A 23,870-nucleotide genomic window follows, 5' to 3' on the forward strand; every position below is an offset into this window, starting at 1 on the left:
TTTAGAAAAAAAATATTAAAATGGAACAGAGTTGTAGCGAGTTAACGTAAAAATTCGTGACTTCACTTTTTTTTCATTTTTAGGTTAAAATTGCGATTTTGACAATGTTCCCTCACATAAAATTCAAAATAAACCTCTTTTTCATTGTCAGCACCATCGAAAATATAAAATAAGACAAAAATTAGCAATTCACCTCTCTTGGTCAGTATCTCGAAAAATAAGCGTTATTTTGGGGATGTATAACGTCTATATTTTTAAAGTTGCGCTATATTTTTTGGACATCTTGGATATTAGTGCACCCTAATATGTCTGTGTAGATTTTGGCATTGGATCCGACCATCACTTGTAACACCGTTGCCGTATCCTCTATTTTTTCATACTATCACGTTACAATTTTTTGTGATATTATACACGAGCAGGACACCCTCAAAAAAGAGCTTAGTTTTCGAGATACTGACCACGGAGGGGTGAATAGCTAATTTTATTCATACTTTATATTATCGAGGGTTCTGAAAACGATAATGAGGTTTATTTTGAATTTTATGTGGGGGAACATTGTCAACATCGCAATTTTAACCTAAAAATAAAAAAAATGAAATCACGTTTTTTGCGTTTACCTCGGTACAACTCTGTACCATTTAAATATTTTTTTCTGAAATTTTTACAGTATATAGCTCTAACATTTCTGAAGACAAAGGTACCTGCTTCAAGTTTTTATTCTTATCATGATAAAGGTTATGAATTTTTCAAAGAAAAAGGTGCGGATTTGTGCATTGCAAAGTTTAATCGCAAAATTTGTGTGACGAAGTTTAAAATTTAGCTTCTTAATCACGTTTATTTGAAAGTAGAGAGTACAAGGAAGTTTTCTGGTAAGTTTTAGATCAACATGTTTTATAGAAAAAAAAAATAGTGCAACTATTAATGTCGACATTAGAAATCCCCAATATAACGCTTATTTTTTGAGGGACAGACAATCTAGGTCTAATTTCTCACCTTTAGTACTATCCTTGGAATATAAGCTTTCATTTGACACCCCATTTGTCATTCTACCTAGTATAATGACGGAGAAGTAAAAGTTCTTATTCTATTATTCTTGTAGGTACATTTAACATTGATTGAAATTATGAAAGAAATGGCATGGCAACACTGTGACGCACAAACATAAGATTCAGCTGTGCGTTAGTACCTACATAGGGTGCACTAATATCCTAGATGTCCTTTTTTTTGTTGTACGTCTTCACGGATTTTTCATCGGGTACCTTTCATATAGCTTTAAGAACCTTCAAATATCTGTATAATATTTTTACGTGAAATCAATGATTTTTTGACAGATAGACTGGTGTATTAGTGGACTTACAACACAGAGCTACATCAGTCGCTTCTGTTTCCTTTACTCATGAATTTTTGTGTTAATTAATTTTTCCCGTTATTTTAAAATGATTTTTAATAATTAGTCCATTCTTTGACAGTTTTTGCAGTAAATTTTAAAGAACCGCTTGGATTGACTTGAAATTTGGCATACATATAGATAATATGTCAAAGAAAAAAGTGATATTGTGCCGATGTGTGCTTTTGCTCTGGGGGTGGGTACCACCCCTTCTCGGGGGTGGAAATATTTAACCTCAGTTTCCCATCTCTAATTGAATTGGTAAGACGTGTTTATGAGTGCTCGTAACTTTTATCAAGTTTTGTGATTATTACGGCTATAATTAAAAAGCTTTTAAAGCGCCAAAGAAACCATAAAGTGACAAAGTGAAATTGTGCAGAAAGTGAGCCAAGAAAACAAGCAGAATAATTTGTAAGTACAATTTCTTATATCTACATTTATTGAATAGAACAAAAATATCGCTTGCAAATTAAAGAACTATAAAAACCAGAAACTAATTAGTTCTGATAAGGTGACTTGATTTTGAGCCATCGAGGCGGGCTCGCCACTTTTTCGCAAACCAAACTGTTACAAAATAACGATTGGACTATTAAGTAACGGGAGTGAATATAAGTAAGTGAAAATAATCTGTATGTGTACAATTTCTTATATTTATTGGGAAAGAACAAAAATATCGTATGCAAATTAACGAACTATAAATAACAGTAACTATTTAGGTTTGATAAGGTGAAGAGCCTCCGCGCTTTTGAGGCGGGCTCGGCACTTTTTCGCAAACCGAACAGTGACAAAACACCGATTGGACTATTAAGTAACGGGAGTGAGTAATACATGCACGCTGCGCCACAAAAAATGGCTTCGAATTTGTTAACACCGGTAAAAATAATGGATAGATACAAAGTGGATTCGGACGACGACACATCAGAAGACCATAGAAAGAGGAACAGAGAAGAAGAGGAAGAATTGTTCCAAAAAAGTAAAAAAGTGTCTAGATCGCCTAACAAAACCCGTAACGAAGATAATAAGCTCGATCAAATTATTAAAATGATGCATGACTTAACCACAGAAACAAAAAATTTAACAACGGAAGTAAAAGAGATAAAGAATGAACAGAGAAAGTACTGGGAGGAATTAAACGACCTGAAAACAGAATTGGAGAAAGTTAAACAAGAAAACCAAACTAAACACAAGGAGAAGGAAGAAATGAAAAAAGAACTAAACGATATGAAAATACGTGTACAAAGACTAGAAAAGGAAAGGAAAGTAAATAATGTTGTAATACAAGGCTTGCCAATAGATACAATCGATAGAAATGCACTGAAACAAACTGTAGGAAACTTCATGGAAAAAGAAATGAATATCAATGTTCAAATCGAAGAAGTTATCAAACTGGGAGAAAAAACATGTTTGGTCAAACTACAGAACAAGTTTGAAAAAGAAAAGATCATGCAAAATAAAGCTAAACTAAAACACATAAAAGGCAATAAAGTATATATAAATAATGACATAACAAAAGAAGAACTACAAACACAGAAAAAAATAAGACAAGTCGCAAATGAAGAAATCAATAAGGGTAAAAGTGTTACAATAAAATATAATAAATTAATAATAGATGGAAAAACACACAAATGGAATCAATACAGCAACCAGCTAGAAGAAGACCAGGGAAATCCAAAAAACTAACAGAAGACGAAAATACACAAACAAAAGCACAAATCACGACAGACAAGGCACAGAAAAAGGAATTGAGCAAGGACGAAAATAGAAATAGAGCAAAAACGAAAGATAAACATGAAATAGACATAAGAGAGAACATATTTATAGGTGCATGGAATGTAAGAACCCTACACGAAACCGGCAAATTGGAGCAGGTAAGCCAAGAGATTGATAAGTACAAATTAGACATTGTCGGACTAAGCGAAACAAGATGGAATGGTAGTGGATCAACCCGAGTAGGTGACCAACAGCTAATGATATATTCTGGGAATACGGATGTAAATGACAAACACGAAAAGGGAGTGGCAATACTGCTAACCCAAAAGGGGAGAAAGGCTCTAGTAGAGTGGGAACCAGTGTCAGAAAGGATTATTTGGGCGAGACTGAAGGCAAGATATTATAACATAATAGTAATAAATGTATATGCTCCCACAAATAAAAACGACGAAAATGAGAAGGAAGAATTTTACGAGCAACTACAAACAACGTTTAATAAGATCAATAATAAATATAGAAGAGATATAAAAATAGTAATCGGAGACTTTAATGCAAAAATAGGAAATGATAATAAAGGACATGAACATGTGATGGGAAAGGAGGGAATCGGAGAGAGAAACGACAATGGAAATCGATTAATCGAATTTTGTGAGCAAAATGAACTTTTAATAGGCGGAAGCATCTTTAAACATAAGCGGATACATAAGGAAACATGGAAATCACCGGGAGGGAGATACAAGAATCAAATAGACCACATAATAATTGAATATAAATGGAGAAGCTGGCTGCAAGATGTCAGGAGCTTAAGAGGTGCTGATGTGGGATCAGACCACATGCTAATCAAAGCGAGACTAAAAATGAAATTAGCCAGAGATAAAAACCAAAAAATCAGCAGAAGGAACAAGTATAACGTTGATGCCCTAAAACAAGAATGTATAAGAAATAAATTCAGTGAGAAACTGGCAATTAACCGAACAGTATCACAACAAACTGGAGAGTCAGTCGAAGAAACATGGAAATATTTTAAAGAAGTGATGACGAATACAGCAAAAGAAACAATCGGATTAAAAAGAAGACAAAATAAAAAATGGATTACCAAAGACACTCTACTACTGATAGAAGAAAGAAAAAAGATTAAAGAAGAAATTCTACAAAAGGAAGGATCGAAAGAAGAGAGGGCACTTGAAAGGAAATACAAGGCAAAAAACGCAGAAGTAAAAAAACAAGCCAGAAAAGATAAAAGAAACTATATAAATGAGATGCTAAATATATCAGAAGAAGCAGCGAAAGAAAACGACTTACGAACACAATATACAATCATACGAAACTTAACAGGAAAAGCACAACGAAATATACGAGAAGTAAAGGATAAACAAGGAAATAGGATAAAAAATGAGAAAGAAATAATACAAAGATGGAAGGAATACTTCGAAGAGATATATGCTAAGCATGAAATAACTCAAATCATAGAAGATGAAGTAGAATCACCAGAGCTAGAAGTGAATATTGGAGAAATTACAATGGAAGAAATTGGAAACACCCTAAAACTACTAAAAAATGGCAAAGCCGCAGGAATCGACAATATACCCATTGACATAATAAAAGCAGACACCGAGCAGTCAGTAGAGATGCTACATACACTTTTGAATAAAATATGGACGGACGAAGAATTGCCAAAGGAGTGGAAAGAGGGATTGATTATAAAAATACCCAAAAAAGGAGACCTGAGCAAATGCAACAATTGGCGTGCAATAACACTACTAAGTGCCACATCCAAAGTGCTGACCAAAATCATTTTGGAAAGATTGAAGCCGGAACTAGATAAAAAACTGAGAAACAACCAAGCAGGCTTCCGTTCCAACCATTCCACTATTGATCACATTTGCACCCTTAGAATTATCTTGGAACAAACAAATGAATGGAATAAAGATATAGATGTGAGTTTTATCGACTTCGAAAAGGCCTTTGACCGTGTAAATAGGGCACAGATGTGGAAAATCCTTAGATTATATGGGATACCACAAAAAATCATAAACTTTATTAAACTCTTCTACGAAGGATACAAAGCCAAACTAGAACATTCAGGTGAAGTAACAGAAGAAATATCCATAGAAAGTGGAGTCAAACAGGGTTGTGTACTATCCCCTACCCTATTTATTATTATGATAGATTGGGTAATGAGGAAAGTAATCGACGATCGAACAGGCATCAGGTGGAACCTTTTCAAACAGTTAGAAGATCTCGAATTTGCAGATGACATCTGCCTTATAACTGAACACCGAAATCATATGCAAGCAAAAATTGACAAATTGGCACAGTACTCCGACACGATCGGACTTCGAATAAACACAGAAAAAACTAAACTTCTAAAAAATAATAACCATCCAAATAATAAAATAATGATAAACGCTAAAGAAGTAGAAGAGGTAGACAAGTTCACATATCTGGGATCTGTCATGGAAAGGAGCGGAGGGTGTAAAAAGGATATACAGACGAGAATAACAAAGGCGCAACACGCATTCAACGCTTTAAATAAAATTTGGCAAACAAACGAAATATCGGAAACAACAAAAATTAAAATCTTTAACAGTTGCATTAAAAGTATACTACTCTATGGAGCAGAAACATGGAAACAGGACGAAACTACAACTAAAAAACTACAAACATTTGTAAACAAATCTCTAAGAAAAATCCTGAAAATATACTGGCCAAATAAAATAACTAATACAGAACTATGGGAAAGGACAAAGCAAACTAACGTATCTACTACAGTCAAGGAAAAAAAATGGAAATGGATCGGCCACACTTTAAGGAAAGACCAAAGCAGCATAGCAAGACAAGCACTTGAATACCAACCAGAGGGGAAAAGAAAGAGGGGCAGACCAGACAACAGCTGGAAAAGAACAACAACGAGAGAACACGAAAAAATTGGACTAAGATGGGGCGAAGTCAAAAAGAGAGCAAAAGATAGAAGAGAGTGGAGGGAATTAGTTCACAATTTATCCAGAGAATAAAAACAAAAGAAGATGCGCTGTCCCGGCCAGACAGCAATCTTACACTTTTGGCCAAGAAACGCATAAGCGCCCAATACTCCACAAGGAGGGATGGAACGAGAGAATATGTCTGTGTAGATTTTGGCATTGGATCCGACCATCACTTGTAACACCGTTGCCGTATCCTCTATTTTTTCATACTATCACGTTACAATTTTTTGTGATATTATACACGAGCAGGACACCCTCAAAAAAGAGCTTAGTTTTCGAGATACTGACCACGGAGGGGTGAATAGCTAATTTTATTCATACTTTATATTATCGAGGGTTCTGAAAACGATAATGAGGTTTATTTTGAATTTTATGTGGGGGAACATTGTCAACATCGCAATTTTAACCTAAAAATAAAAAAAATGAAATCACGTTTTTTGCGTTTACCTCGGTACAACTCTGTACCATTTAAATATTTTTTTCTGAAATTTTTACAGTATATAGCTCTAACATTTCTGAAGACAAAGGTACCTGCTTCAAGTTTTTATTCTTATCATGATAAAGGTTATGAATTTTTCAAAGAAAAAGGTGCGGATTTGTGCATTGCAAAGTTTAATCGCAAAATTTGTGTGACGAAGTTTAAAATTTAGCTTCTTAATCACGTTTATTTGAAAGTAGAGAGTACAAAGAAGTTTTCTGGTAAGTTTTAGATCAACATGTTTTATAGAAAAAAAAAATAGTGCAACTATTAATGTCGACATTAGAAATCCCCAATATAACGCTTATTTTTTGAGGGACAGACAATCTAGGTCTAATTTCTCACCTTTAGTACTATCCTTGGAATATAAGCTTTCATTTGACACCCCATTTGTCATTCTACCTAGTATAATGACGGAGAAGTAAAAGTTCTTATTCTATTATTCTTGTAGGTACATTTAACATTGATTGAAATTATGAAAGAAATGGCATGGCAACACTGTGACGCACAAACATAAGATTCAGCTGTGCGTTAGTACCTACATAGGGTGCACTAATATCCTAGATGTCCTTTTTTTTGTTGTACGTCTTCACGGATTTTTCATCGGGTACCTTTCATATAGCTTTAAGAACCTTCAAATATCTGTATAATATTTTTACGTGAAATCAATGATTTTTTGACAGATAGACTGGTGTATTAGTGGACTTACAACACAGAGCTACATCAGTCGCTTCTGTTTCCTTTACTCATGAATTTTTGTGTTAATTAATTTTTCCCGTTATTTTAAAATGATTTTTAATAATTAGTCCATTCTTTGACAGTTTTTGCAGTAAATTTTAAAGAACCGCTTGGATTGACTTGAAATTTGGCATACATATAGATAATATGTCAAAGAAAAAAGTGATATTGTGCCGATGTGTGCTTTTGCTCTGGGGGTGGGTACCACCCCTTCTCGGGGGTGGAAATATTTAACCTCAAAATAACCTCGGAAATTGATAGATATTTAAATTCTGAGTAAAAAATCTTATATACGACTTTTTCGGTAAATTGATAATTTATTATTGAAATTATGCACTTTTACGAAAAAGTCATTATAATCAAAAAGAAACCTATTAAATTAGTGAATGGAGTGGTGTTCTTTAAATTATTATAGACATAGCACAACCTAAGTTACAGCCTACTTAAAATTGGGGTTTTTTCGAATTAACCTTGAATCAAACATTTTATCATTAAATAACGCAAGAAATAGAGATTTTTAGAAAAAAATTATGGAGACATCTTTTAAATATTTTACTGATACCTTTAAAAGGTGCTATGATAAAAGTGATTTGGATAAAAAATGGCTGAGTTATTACAAAAACAAAACGATTATTTATTTAACCTGCTCTACAGGCCTTGGAGGCCTAGGGCTTTACAACTTAACAATAACAATTTTACATAATACAAATGACAATATATACTAATGTCTTATATTTATTATATAATTTGATTTAATGTCTTTGTAAAAATTGCTGCACTATGTTTCTCCACTGTATCCTCTTTTTCGCTTTCTCTTTCCAGTCTGTAATTTCCATCGATCCTATATCTTCTTGAAATTTTTCGTGCCAAACAAAACGATTATGTCTTTGAAAAATAAAAAGAATAATTACTTAAATTTTCCTCAATTGAATTTTCCACAAAAATAAAAATTAACAATATTCCATATACAATTAGGTTTATTTATAGCCTGACTACGCGTTCTGAGATTTTAACCAGTTTAAATTGCTTATGTTTGAAAAAAATTTCAATTTAGTATTAAATTAGTTTTTGATGTTTTATAAATGTTTTCCATTTTTCCAAAATTACTTGAAAAGTAAAAGAAATCTGAAAAATATATATCAATACTAAAATGTAGTATTTTTTATACTAAAACGTATTCAGTTGTTCCAATGTCTCTATGTTAAACACTGAGTGAGATATTTATATTTTAAGTTTGCACGTAAGTGTGAGAAGCAGTTTTCCAAGCTCTTTGAATCGCATGCTTTAAAAATCAAAGACCTCCAGAAAGTCCAGCTTCTGAATACTTTTAGCACTTATAATTCCCCACAAAATAAGCTTTGGAACAATGAAATATCTTGAAAATTACAGAAGTTATCGTTAAAAAACCATATTGAAACTTATGTCGAATACTTTTTAAGCGTTGATGTAAGAATTTGATTTTTTTTTCATGAAAAAGGCGCATCGTATGAAAAAAAGGGAAGATATATTTTCTGTCATAAATTAAATAAGTAACTCAAAAATGCTTTTTAATTTGAAATACCTCAGTGGCGTACTATTTTTTTTAATTCAGACTAGTACCCGTATGCGCGCCAATGGTGAATATAAAATTCTTAATAGTAAGTCTGTCAATAAATGCGTAATAACTACCTCTTAAAACCCACCAAACTTCATTTGCATATCTCAACCGGTTTTAGAGCAATCAATAAATCTTCACTTTGTAAGAGAAATCTCAACACCCCGTATCTTGGAACTTCATTAGCTACGACTCTGGTTCTACTAGGTCTACAAACTTCATACATACACAGATTTTTTCAGTTTTTCATAATCCATATTTCTGCCCGGAATATTTTTTCGATAAAATACATACTTTCTGAGTTATTTGCGAAAAACCGTCTAACAGCGTGGTTCTTTTGTTGAAAAATGAACATATTCACTGGCAAATAACTCGAAAAGTATTGACTTAGTGAAAAAACTTTATAGAACAAAAGTTGCTTAGAATTAGTCAGTTTATCCATTTCCGTACTTATTTTGGACCTATATTTTTTCACCCCCGAGAAGGGGTGAAACTCACCCCCAGGGCAAAAGTACACATCGGTACTGTATCGCTTTTTCTCCTTAACTTATTAGCTATGTGAATGCCAAATTTCATGTCAACCCAAACGGTTGTTTAAAATTCACAGGTTTTGCAATATTTTACCAAGAATGAATGATCTAATTAATCTAATAAATCTATTTGTAGGGGTAATTTATAAGGGTTGAAAATATTAAATACTTAATAAACTAAATTGCAAACATAAAATAAAGTTTAAATCACTACAAAATACATCATTACCTAATTTAAAGTTACAAAATATTTTTTATAAAAATTCTTATTTAGAGGGTAGTTTTTAAGGGTTTAAAAATAGTTATAAACTATAAAATACATTTCAATATGAGAAACAATCAAATTGCTATATTTAACATACTAAGTATTTAACGTACCTACACATAATTTAGATTTAAATAACGCTTATATCGGCTGTTTTTAATTTTTGGTAAAAAAGGGTAGTTTTCACCCCTTAAAAATAAAAAGCACACATTGTAGTCATATCACTTTTGAAGAGAAGGATAAGATGAGCTTATTTGCAAAATTTCTTCTAAATCGGAGCGTTCTTTAGAATTTAGAGGTCTTGCAATATTTTCCCGTTAACAAACGTACTTACTAAATGTATTTGATGGATTCACAAACAACGATCTTTTTTTAGGTACAGTCGTTGGCTGGGGTTTTGATGAAAACAAGAAAATATCAGAAAAACTAATGCAAGCAAAAATGCCAGTCGTTTCAACGATCCAATGTATCTATTCAAATAGAGACTTTTTTGCTCGGTTCACTTCTGACTCTAATTTCTGTGCTGGTTTCCGAAACGGTAAGTAATAATGAATAATTTAATTTTTCAAAGTTTAGGTGAAAGCAAAAGATATTTTCAAAAAAGTATATGATTTATACAAGAGTATCATTTTTTAAATACATAATGAAAAATATGTACTAAAAAGGGATAGTTCCCTGGGTTGGCTGTATAGTATGATATGATCCAAAAGATGGCATAACCCAGACATCCAAAGTGAAAGTTAACCTCCAACACCAAATTGTTCTATTTGGTCCACATAATATTTAGAAAAAAGTCACACCATTTTGAGCGTCGGGTTTGGGGGGAGAGGTGGGAGAAATCGGTAAATTCGTAGTTTTTTACGTTTTTCGTCAATATTTCTAAAACTGTGCGGTTTAGCATGAAAAACCTTTTATACAAAAATATTCTACATTAAATTTGAAATAAAAAAGGTCCTATGTATATTCCGTCTAAAATAAACGGTTCCAAAGTTACGGAGGTAAGATAGTATAATTGGTCCAAAAAAAGGCCTAACCCAGACATCCAAAATAAAAGTTTTCCTCCTACACCAAATTGTTTTATATGGTCCACATATGATTTAGTAAAAAGTTACACCATTTTGAGCGTCCGGTTTGGGGGGGGGGAGAGGAGGGAGAAATCGGTAAATTAGTAGTTTTTTACGTTATTCGTCAATATTTCTAAAACTATACTTTAGCGTAAACAATGTTCCATACAAAAATGTTCTACATAAAATTTAAAACAAAAAAGGTCCATACATAATTGTTATAAAATTAACGGTTCCAGAGTTACGGAGGGTGAAAAGTGGAGGTTTTCGATACTTTTTATATTCCTTGGGCAATTGATGATGATTTTGGGTGGTGAGGTTGACATTTCTTCAAGGGCTTATCACTAACATACCATTGGCCACTGAAATAGCAAATTTAATTTATAAAATACAATCCTGTTAAAGAAAATCAGTAGGAAATTGCCCAATGAATATAAAAAATATCGAATACCTTCACTTTTCACCCTCCGTAACTCTGGAACTGTCGATTTTATAGCAATAATGCACAGGACCTTTTTTGTTTCAAATTTTATGTAAAACATTCTTGTATAGAACATTTTTTACGTTAAAGCATAGTTTTAGAAATATTGACAAAAAACGTAAAAAAACTACTAATTTACCGACTTCTCCCCCATCTCCCCCCAAACCGGACGCTCAAAATGGTGTAACTTTTTAGTGAACAATATGTGGACCATATAGAACAATTTGGTGTTGGAAGAAAACTTTTACTTTGGATGTTCAGGTTAGGCCTTTTTTTGGACCAATTATACTACCTCAGTAACTTTGAAACCGTTCATTTTAGAAGGATTATGCATAGGACCTTTTTTATTTCAAATTTAACGTAGAACATGTTCGTATAGAAGGTTGTTTATGCTAAATCGTATAGTTTTAGAAATATTTACGAAAAACGTAAAAAACTACGAATTTACCGATTTCTCCCCCCTCTGCCCCCCAAAACCGACGCTCAAAATGGTGTGACTTTTTTCTGAACATTATGTGGACTATATAGAACAATTTGGTGTTGGAGGATAACTTTCACTTTGGATGTCTGGGTTTGGGTCTAGTTATACCATACTAGTATACCATGTAGTTAAATAAACTCTAACATCGAAGTAAAACAACTTCTAAGTAGTAGGTATAATTTAATATTTTTTTATTAAATTATACCTACTACTTAGAAGCTTTTTTACTTCGATGTTAGAAAAATATATCATTTTTGCACACAATTTACTTTTTTCACTGCTGCTGTAATTCATGTTTTTATGAAGATTTTTACGATTTTTTCTGAAAAGTTGAAGGGACTTGTTAAATTAAATTTGACCCTTAATTTATGTAAATAATTATAAGTAGGTAAAGCTTGAAAAACAAATTTGCAAAACTATTTATTTTTAATTTTTAATAAAACCCTATAATATTTTATTTTGCAGGAAAAATTGCGGTATGTTACCAATCTATGTAAATATTCCATAGTTTATGAGATTTTTAATTTCTTTACTAAATGTTTGTATGTTTGTGTTTAATGGCACTGCCCTAATATCACAAGGACGTCCATAGGACGTCCTTCACGGACTTTAAGGACGTCCGTTTTCGTCCGAGGAACGTCCTTTATACGTCCTATTTTGGTCCAAATGTCGCGCTACCGAACGTCCATTGGACGTCCATCTAAGGTCCTAGGGGACGTAAATTGGACCTTAATCGGACGTCCTAGGGGACGTAAATTGGACTTTAACAGGACGTCCTATTTTGGTCCAAAGCCACATTGCCAAACGTCCAATGGACGTCCACCTAACGTCCGAGGGGACCTAAATTGGACCTTAATCGGACGTAAATTGGACCTTAATCGGACGTAAATTGGACCTTAATCGGACGTAAATTGGACCTTAATCGGACGTCCTAGGGGACGTAAATTGGACCTTAACAGGACGTCCTAGTTTGGCCCAAATGCCACGTTGCCAAACGTCCAATGGACGTCCATCTAACGTCCAATGGACGTCCACCTAAAGACCGAGGGGACGTTCGGTGGACGTCAATTGGACCTTCATAAGACGTCCCAGTGTGGTCCAATGTCGTGCTGCCGAACGTCCATCTAACGTCCTGAGAGGACGTTCGGTGGACGTCTAGCGACGATATTTAGATCTGTGGAGAATGTATTGTGGGAAATAAAAAATACATTTTTTAAGGAACTTATATTACATCTTATATTAAATTACAATTATTGGGTATTACATTATTTACATTAAATTACAATTACATTTCTCCAAGAAATTAACGCACTACCTTAAAAATGGTGCATTTTTGATGTCTCGAATTTCCTAAACCTGTTGTCACATCTCAGTGATTTTTTTTTATAATATTATAGCCTAGGCTACAGGTTACCTCCTTAAGCTTGTCATGAACGGGGAGCTATACTGTAATATATTATGTATATTATATCATATCACTCTCTATAGTAATGAGTGAGCCTGGAGACACGGATCTAATGGTTCCGTGTGTGCAGGCTCACTCATTACTATAGAGAGCGATGTGATATAATATATATTACAGTATATAGCTCCCCGTGCATGACAAGCTTAAGGAGGTAGCCTATAGCCTAGGCTATAATATTATAAAAAAATCACCTAGATGGGACAACTGGTTTAGGAAATTCGAGACATCAAAAATGCTCAATTTTTAAGGTGGTGCGTAATGGGCTGTATATTATACATATATTTCAAATCGACACCTTGCTCATTTGGAGATAATGGACAATTTCTTAAAAAGAAGATATTCTATCTATGTATACTTATTATATAGTGTAATATTATATTATAATATTATAATAATCATTCAATTTTTGTCTAATTTTTTTTCATCCGCCTTCGCTTTCTCTCTTTAGATATTTCAATATTATAAATAGATTATAAAATACTGAGATAAATAATAAATACTTTTTGCTTACTAGGTACAATAAACCAACCCAATATGTTTGACAAAAGAACCGTTATGGGTAGAGGTAAGTAGTAAGACGAACAAAGGGCGACCGAGGTAGCGGAACTTTCCTTTAACAATTGTAATTCAAATCCAAGAAGGTTGATTTTACTTACATTGCAGTAAAAATTCAATGAAGTCTATACTTTATAGAAAATCAAAAAGATTGGCTGGAATGCAAATATGTACTTATACAGAGTGTTTGGTAAAGAATAGGCCATAGCTTAACCTTAGATTTCGGAGGGTAAAATAGGTCGATTTAAGTTAACTTACGTTAGTATGGGCCATTCCACGAACATACGCCTGTTTTGGATTACTTCGACAACGAATATTTTACTGTGCAACATAAGAAGTACGAAAGTAAATGGCGCTAATAATTATTCCAATAAACAACAATGTAATTTGCAATTTACTTTCGTTCTTCTTATTTTGCACAGTAAAATATTCGTTGTCGAAGTAATCCAAAACAAAGTTTTGGATTGTCGAAGTAATCCAAAGTTGATAATAACCGAAATACAAGGTGTCAAATTTAAACTTTTATTTTATTTATTCTTGAATATTTCCTAACAAGCATGGGATAATATCACTAAATTTGGTAAGCGGGGGTTTTTTGGGACAAGAAATCTAAATTCAACACCAAAAATGATGTATTGCCCAGGAAATAATCAAGAATAAAATAAAAGTTTAAATTTGACACCCTGTATTTCGGTTATTATCATCTTTCGTACTAAAGTAAGTTAGCTTAAATCGACCTATTTTAAGCTCAGTAATCCAAGTTTAAGCTATGGCCCATTCTTTACCAAACACCCATAAGATTGAAAAATGTATGAAAAATATACCAGAAAGCATAATAAATATATCAAAGAGCGTGAAAAAATATGTAAATGTAATAAAAAACGTAAATAATACCAATGTTTGGATACCAGTTGTCCTGGCTGGTGGTTTTGTCCATCATTCTCGGCGAGTTTGTCCTCTAGGCTATCAGGAATCCATAGGCTATGTCCAGACGGTGGTAGCAGCAGAGTCTGAATGCTTCCTCTTTGGCGTTCACTTACCAAGAAGTGACTGGCTGCAACGTGGAGCTCCAGTAGCTGTCTGGGGTTGATGGCTCCGAAAACTCCTCATCTGATCGAGGAATCAGGAACATAGACTGTTTCGGAACTTCAGAAAAACTCCAGGAGCAGGAATCCGCAGGGTGGTAGATTAAAATGTTGTGCGCCTATGTCAAAGGGGCACATAATAATCCATTGGATGGACTTATGCATTGATGCTCTAAATGGCCCGATGAGGCGGTCGGACTTAGTGTTATGTTGTGAAAGAGCGTCTTCATAGTTTTACGTAATATATAGTATATGTATAAGTATATTATACTTTAATTCGTATATAATATAAGTTCTTACATTATGAAAATCAGTGGGTAATGAATAAAACTCTACGCGGGAGCCCTAACGACGACAACGACTGAGAGATCAACTCTCCAACTTCGAACTGATTCGGTGGGTGAATCGAAAATCTATCGCCTATCGTTATAGTTTTGTGAACAGAGGAACCAAGTAGTGGGGGTGATTTTCAGACGTCCACAAAAAGTCCGTATTTCGTCCAGTACGGACGTCCAAAGGACGTTCGTATTTATTCCAACATCGGACGTCCGAAGGACGTACATATTTAGTCTACCGTATTCATATTTATTCCACCCGAAGTACGTCCAACGTCGGACGTCCAAAGGACATCCATTTATAGTCCATAGACATTAGGACTAAGACTGGGCCTATTTTGGGCACGTATATTCAACTTCAAAAAGATGCTCTTAAGATTCATTTGTAGTACGGATACATTGATAAAAATTATATTTTTGCTTACTAGAATTAATTAGCAAACTTATGTCATCTTGGTAACTAGAATAATAAAACATTGTAACAAATAATTTACAAATAAGATTTTCACACTTTACAAAAAAAAACAAAAACATGTTTAGAATATTAAACTGTGCAATTTTGAATTAAATATAATTATCTTATCGATGTAAACTATTTTATTAACATAATTAAGTTAATATTTTATTGAATTATTTTGCTATTTTATCCCGTAATTCGTATAATATGTCCAATATGGACGATCAGCAAACGTCCGTATTTCGTCCAGTACGGACGTCCAAAGGACGTTCATATTTATTCCACCCGAAGGACGTACATATTTAGTCCACCGAAGGACGTCCAACGTCGGACGTACATATTTAGTCCACCGGAGGACGTCCAACGTCGGACGTCCGAAGGACGTACATATTTAGTCCACCGAAGGACGTCCATTTATAGTCCATGGACGATGGACCAAAAATGGACCTATTTTAGACGTCCAGACGACGTCGTGTGCTATTGGGGTGGTTTAAGCAACCAACTGGCCAGTCAATGTGTTTTCAGTTCTCTCTTTTACAAAATATATGCTTAGTATCTAAATTTAAAACTATTACTACTACTAAGTTTTTTACTCTGTTTTTTATTACTTTTTTTATTGTATTTTTTAATTATATTTTTTATTTATTTTTTTTTAGTTTTTTTTGTTTTGTTTTTTATTTTTTATGTATTTTTTTTGTATATTTTTTTTTACTACGCTAAGACCTAAACCCGATTCAACACCTCGGAGGTTTATATCCTCTTAGTAACTTTTTATTTTATTTTATTATTTTTTTTTTTTATCAGAGCTTTAATTTTAAACAATTAACATGGTTGTATAAAATTTTATAAACATCTAGATTGTTTGATTGTAAAAGGTATATAAGATTAAAAGGAAATTGTACATTAACTTGAACTAGATTGGTACAGAAATTTGATATTTCAATAAAATGTAAAGGACATTCTAACAGCATATGTTGTAGATCAGCTAGCTCTCCACATAAACATTCATCATTATCTACAAGTCTTATTTCTCTTTTCTAGACTGGAGTCAGACAGTGATTGCTTCTTATTCGACAAATAGTTTTGATAAAGCCTCTGATGGAAACTTGATTAAACCATGTCTTGATGGGAAGTGTAGGCTGGATTTTTTTGTAATACTTTCCTTTGTCTGAATTGTTGTATTGTTCCTGCCATTTCGTTCGTTTGATACTGATAATAGAAATTATGTCTCCCGTAGGAAGTTGATAGGTTTGCAGAGCGGATTCCTTCATTGTTGATTTTTTAGCCAGATTATCTACTATTTCGTTGTTTTTTATACCAATGTGTGCTTTTATCCAGCACAATATTATCAAAGCTTCACTGTTCATTGCTATGATGTTACTGATGATATCATTTTCTTCAAAATTATGTACATTATATTTCAGTTTCTTTACTAAGGGCCGGTTGTTCGAACGCTAATCAAAAATAATCATTATCAAATATTTAATTACTGTCACCAACTGTCAACGTCAACTTTGTTTGGGTTGCTGAAAACATAATTATGAATTACAATTATGAAATTAGTTAATCAATTATGTTAATATATGTTATGTTAATTGATTAACTAATCTTATAATTATAATCTATTATGTTTTCAGCAACCCAATCAAAGTTGACATTGACAGTTGGTGACAGTAATTAAATATTTGGTAGTGATCATTGTTGATTAGCGTTCGAACAACCGGCCCTAAATGTTACTATTTTTCAATAATTGCAAAAACGCGATTCTTGCCATTAGAGTATACAAATGTTACTTCTCTCCAAATTGGCGTTTGAAAATTGTTCTAATTTGTTTATAACTTGTTTTTTAACAACGTCGTGCGGATTAAAAATTTGGAATGTCGTTTCGATATTCGTATTCCTGACAATTTTTCACACATTAAAAAAAAGTTTTTTTATGACCATTTTTAGTCTTCCGTGAGACCCTTCCAACTTTAAAAATTCATCACTTGTTAATTTATCAATATTACCATTTAAAACTACGTGAGTACATATATCAACCTTATTACTTACCGATGTCATTACGTCGACCCTGCAATGCTTAGGAGCTTATCTACCAATGGATTCTTATTATACAGGGTGTCCCGAAAAAATTGGTCATAAATTATACCACAGATTCTGGGGTCAAAAATAGGTTGATTGAACCTCACTTACCTATATACAATAGTGCACACAAAAAAGTTACAGCCCTTTGAAGTTACAAAATGAAAATCGATTTTTTTTTCATATATCGAAAACTCTTAGAGATTTTATAATGAAAATAGACATGTGGCATTCTTATGGCAGCAACATCTTAAAAAAAATTAAAGTGAAATTTATGTACCCCATAAAAATTTTATGGGGGTTTTGTTCTTTAAACCCCCCAAGCTTTTGTGTACGTTCCAATTAAATTATTATTGTGGCACCATTAGTTAAACACAATGTTTTTAAAACTCTTTTGCCTTTTAGTACTTTTTCGATAAGCCAGTGTTTATCGACATATTTTGAATATTTGTCGAATCCACCACATATTTGTATATGGTTAAGTACGATTATAGAGACCATTATAGAGAATCTGAAAATTTATTTATAATTTACATTTTTAGGTATATTTTGAAAAAGAAGCCATATCTCGATAAAAGGTGACTTGTCAAAAAAAGACTAAGAGGCAAAAAACACTGTGTTTAACTAATGGTATCACAATAATACTTTAATTGGAACGTACACAAAAATTTGGGGGGTTTAAAGGAACAAAACCCCCATACAATTTTTATGTAAATATATTAAAAAAGAATCCGTAGCTCGATAAAAACTGGCTTATCGAAAAAATACTAAGAGGCAAAAAAGTTTTAAAACGTTGTGTTTAACTAATGGTACCACAATTATGAATTAATTGGAACGTACACAAAAATTTGTGGGGGTTTACGGGAACAAAACCCCCATAAAATTTTTATGGGGTGGACAAACTTCACTTTAATTTTGTTTTAAGATATTCATGGTATAAGAATGATACATGTTCATTTTCAATAAAAAATCTCTAATAGTTTTCGATATATTGAAAAAAATCGATTTTCATTTTGTAACTTCAAAGGACTGTAACTTTTTTATGAGCACATTTGTACTAAGGTAAATTAGATTCAATCGAATTATTTTTGACCCCAGAATGTGTGGTATAATTTATGACCAATCTTTTCGGGACACCCTGTATATTATGTAGTTTTGACTCCTGAATCTAAATCTGAAATCGGCGCTTCGATATCTCGAACCATTTCCATTACAATGGGTGCGTTCGGACGACCATAGCGGCTGGCTGTCAGCAGAAATCGGCTGAGTGGTTGAATCCAGCCGTGATAGGGAAAGCTTAGTAAATCTCTCAGCGGCTGGCTTCCAGCGGTGACGTCTGACAGCTACTGCTGGCTCAGCTTTCCAGCCGCTGTGGTCGTCCGAACGCACCCATTATGTCATTACATTATGTCATAAAGGTTGTAAACAACTTAAAAGAGGAATTGGTTAAGAACGACATGATGATGTTCGTAGGTACACTCACCGGCAAAATTAACCGCTCACCTTGTATGTCTTTCAATTTGCAGAAGTTGTCAATCTTGGACCACATTTTATGAAAGATATAATGAAAACTACCTTTAAGTCTTTGAGGAAGAGAAAACAATAAAATTATTGAAAAAAAGTCGTTTATCGAAGGATGCTTGGCCAAAATCCAAACTTTAAAAATCGTAGAAGATAATTCAAACAAACATAATTTTGAAAATCATAGTCTAATTAAAAAAAATATGAGTATTAATAATGGGTGTTGCCGCCTTTGGTCCCTAGAACTTCTTGAAGCCGGTTCCGCAATCCATTCATGATATTCTGGGTATCCGATTGGGGAATATTGTGCCACTCCTCTATCGCAGCTGCCTTGAGCTCTCCGAAGGATGTAGGGGCTGAACTACAGTACAAGATGCTATCAGACGATTTCGAAGACGGGTTCATACACCCGCAGGCCAGATCAAGGGATGGACTACAATTCGAGATAGCCACTTCATTGTCAGAAACGTGTTGAGAAATCGCTTTTGCACCGCTCCTGAAGCTCGTACGAGTCTTTTTGAGGTGAGAATTGATAGTGTGAGTGAACGTACCAGTAGAAGAAGACTGGAAGAAAGAAATTTGAGAGCTTTCCGTCCAGCTCGCGCTACAAAGCTGCTCCCACGACACCGTAGAGCTAGACTTGGTTTTGTGCGAGAATATGATAACTAAACTTTGGCGGGAGGGAAGAAAATAGTGTTCTCAGATGAGAGCAGAATAGACCTAAATAGTCGAGGAAATGAAACTGAAAAAATGGCAAAACCTCGCAATTTTTTCGTCCAGCATCGATTTGTACAAAAATTTGGGATTAAGCTCATTACACCCTCTAGTCCATTTGCTATATTGAGCCGTTGTACGCTTTTGGTTTTTAAAGGTGAAAACTACCCCTAATTCTAAACAATTTTAAAATAACATTTTAAACTTAAATATTGTCAACATTTTGTTCTTATTAGTTACATAATGATTGTTTTATGCTTTAAGATATACTATCATAATATTTCAACCCTTAAAACCACCCTTGTTGGAGCTTTATATAAAAAATTTACTTATCCTAAAAGAATAATTTCGACTTGCGTCGATTTACATAAAAATTTGGGATTAGGATCATCTGACCCTGTACTTCATTTTCCATATCATGATTAAGGGCGTTAATTATTTTTAGGGGTGTAAACTATCCCTTATTGTAAAAAATTATATAAAAACATTAATTACTTTAATATGGGTAAAATTTGGTTTTGATTGGTTAAATAATGATTGTTTTATGCTTTAGGATATATGTAATATAATATTTCAACCCTTAAAAACCACCCTTAGTAACATTAAAATTTTTATAAGTAGATAATTTACTAGATCTATACAGAAAACAAAGTAGAATTAAAGAGTTACAAAAACATTTATTTACACAAAAATACGAATTTACAAATAATATGTTCAAATACAAATACAAATAGGTTTTTAGTCATCTTCCAGTATACGAATCGGTTCTGTGGTATTATACATACATTGAAAATGATCCATAAGCGGACAATTCGAATATTTTGAAAAAAAATCGTTTTATAAACATAGCTTCTTCATTTTTGGCGATAAAAAGTTTTTTCAAAAATGATTTTGTGGAATTTTTGAAGAGCTATAAGACTGTGTAAACGAAATTCCATAAGATCCCTTAGTTTTTAATTGGGAAGGGTTTAAAGGGCTCGAATAAGATGGTGTTTGCTCGTAAATAGAGATTTTAAACAGCTATATCTCGCTAACTGTTCACTATAATGAAAGCCTATGCACAAAGAAATTTTAGTTATTAAAATAGCTACAATTTAGTAGTCCATAATTTTTTTTCGTATCTCCAGTATTTTCTGAGATATTTTGAACTAAAAGGTGAAAAATAGGAAATTGCAAAAAATAAATTTTTTGTTTAAATTCCAATTTTTTTAAAATTATGCATTTTAAATAGGTCAAACTTCTTAGGTGTATTGATAATACAAAAATATAAAAGGAATTACAGAAAGGTGAAGACCAATTTTTAATTAGGAGGGTAGTCAAGGGGTTGTTCTCACTGATTTTTTCATAGAGAAAAGCAGGTACCGACTTTTTTTATCATAAGTCGCTTAATTTTCATGCTAGAAACTTTTTATTATTATTTTTTCAAAAGGTATACTTGAAAAAAGATTGTTTAAGTTTTCTTTGAAAATGCAAAGTTTTTCCGTTATTTGGCTTTGAATATTTCAAATTATGTATTTGACGAAAAAAGCTAACTTTTAACATGCCGTATCTCGCTTTGTATTGGTCTTAAAGATATTACAGGGAAAGAATTTGGTTTGTGCTACTAAAAGATACAATTTTGATACCTACAGTTTTTTTGATTAAATTCATATTTTTCGAGGTATTCTCAAAAAACCCTCTAAAAAAGTCGATTTTTTCGTCGAAAAACTGTTACTTTCAAGCTCGAATAACTCGAAAAATATTAGCTTTACGAAGAAAATGTAAAAAACATGTTTTTCTTAGAATTACTTTTTACATCGATTTACATGGTTAAAATGTAATAAAAAATTCCCGCCCCCGAGATGGGGTCGCAACCACCCCCAAGGCTTTAGCGTACAGCGGCATGATATAGAAAATGATGCTTGGACTATCCCCTACCTTCTGTGAAAATTTCAAGTAAATCCATGCTGGACAAAAAATTGCGAGCCAAAATGCTTCATTTCCTCGACTAAAAAGGTCCAAATGGACATCAGCTTGTCTACAGGCATCAAAATGAAAGATTTGCTCCATGCACTATAACCGAAACAGTGGCTTACCGAGGAGGGTCAATAATGATTTGGAGAGGTATCTCTTACGAAGCTCGTACCGATCTTGCTGTGTTCGACAGTGGCAGTGTGAATGCTTAAAGATACGTGGAAGAAGTTCTCCAAGACCACGCCATGCCTTTCGTACCGTTCATTGGTGAAAACTTTAGATTAATGCATGACAATGAACGTGGCCATACCGCAAGATTCACCCGTGCATATCTTAAGGAGGTCGGGATTCAAGTTTAACCATTGTCGGCACGTAGTACCGATCTTAACTTAATTGGACACATTTGGGACAACCTCAAAAACGGGTAAGAGCAAGAATACCAGCCCCTACATCCTTCTGAAAGCTCAAAACTGCTGCGGTAGAGGAATATGGTACAATATCTCCCAATCGGATATCCGGGATATCATGAATGGATTTCTGAACCGGCTCCAAGAAGTTCTAAGAGCCAGAGGCGGCAACACCCATTATTAATACTCATATTTTTTTGATTAAACTATGATTTTCAAAATTATGTTTGCCTGAATTTTCTTTGAAAATTTTTAAACATTGAATTTTTGCTAAGCATCCCTTGATAAACAATTAATTTTTTTCAATAATGTTATTGTTGTTTGTTTCTCAAAGGTAATTTTCACCGTATCTTTCATAAAATGTGGTCCAAGTTTGACAATTTCTGCAAATTGGAAAAAATACAAGGTGGGCGGTTAATTTTGCCGGTGAGTGCCTACATGCATCTGTAGTTTAGCATGGTAGTCTTAAGCCCGATTCTCATTAGACGGGCAAGGAACCTGACCGGCAACGCCAAGGCACATGCTCGGCAAAGATGGTTTCGAAAATATCATCGCATGCAAAGCCCGTCGCTTGCCGGTGCTTGGCACGCATAGTGTGAATTACATCCCGTAAAGTGCATAAAATTGTATGTAAATGTATCTTGACGAGCCGATGCCTTGCCCATGCCGAACACTTGCCTTGCATGCTAGTGAGAATCAGCCTTTAACGTTATATCGTTGATTGAGTATACGGATTTATCGATAAGAATGATCTCTTGTATGTGCCTGGGTGAAGTCCACCGAAGTGACGGTTCTTATAACTTTGTAACCCCAGTACCTAACACTATTTCTAAGCATGATCATGGGGATATCATATCGCTAACATAACCACTTATTAACTAAAAACTGATCGTAAAACTTTAAATGAATTATCAATTATTAATTTTTAGGAACCTCTGTGTGTAACGGAGACTCTGGAGGATCTATGGTGTTCCCTAAAAAAAGTACAAGTGGACAAAACCCGGTGTGGCAAATTAGAGGTATTGTTTCAGTAGGCGTAGCGTTACAAACAGAAGGGATTTGTGATACTTCCCAATATGTAATTTTCACAGATGTTGCAAAATTTTTGCCATGGATAAAAGGGGTTATAAATTCAAATTAAAAATATTGTGATATAAATGTAGAATAAAAAACAAATAAAAATATACTTTTTAAATATTGATTTTTATGAATTTTTGTATTTAGAGTATAAAAAACGTCCAAAGTTCCAAATTAAAGGTAAAGGGGTGAGACAGGGAGAAAGAGGTAAAAGTAAGAAAAAAACTTGGGAAGTGATATGAAAGAAAGAAAAATGAAAAAGAGAAGAGAAATAAATGAACGGGAAAAGTGTAAATGGTACGGAAACCAGGAAAAAGAAGAAAAAAATATAAACACAATAATACTTAAATACAACCGTCTTTGTTTCTCAATACTTTCATGAACAAAATAAGGACATAATATTAAGTCTTATACTTAGAAAAACTATCTAATTATAAAGTAAGTCATTAACAAGCCTAAAGTCCTCGACAGCACTGACCACTAGTTACAAAACTAATTTGGTACCTA

At 33.4% G+C, this 23,870-nt stretch overlaps 1 protein-coding gene across 3 annotated transcripts in view; it reads left to right on the forward strand.

Moving 5' to 3' along the window:
- LOC126881115 (prothrombin-like) overlaps nt 1-23,487 on the forward strand; it is a 131,132-nt gene extending 107,645 nt beyond the window's left edge. For 2 of the 3 annotated variants that reach the window (XM_050645166.1, XM_050645169.1), the window contains 3 exons: nt 10,063-10,224; nt 13,692-13,742; nt 23,216-23,487. In XM_050645166.1, coding sequence (XP_050501123.1) covers nt 10,063-10,224; nt 13,692-13,742; nt 23,216-23,427 — 425 coding nt within the window. In that variant the 3' untranslated portion in view covers nt 23,428-23,487. The remainder of the gene's footprint in view (nt 1-10,062; nt 10,225-13,691; nt 13,743-23,215) is intronic. The other variant, XM_050645168.1, reaches the window with a different exon arrangement.
- Nucleotides 23,488-23,870: the final 383 nt, after the last annotated feature.

The sequence above is a fragment of the Diabrotica virgifera genome, chromosome 3, assembly GCF_917563875.1.
Source record: "Diabrotica virgifera virgifera chromosome 3, PGI_DIABVI_V3a".
In the NCBI taxonomy this organism is placed as follows: domain Eukaryota; kingdom Metazoa; phylum Arthropoda; class Insecta; order Coleoptera; family Chrysomelidae; genus Diabrotica; species Diabrotica virgifera.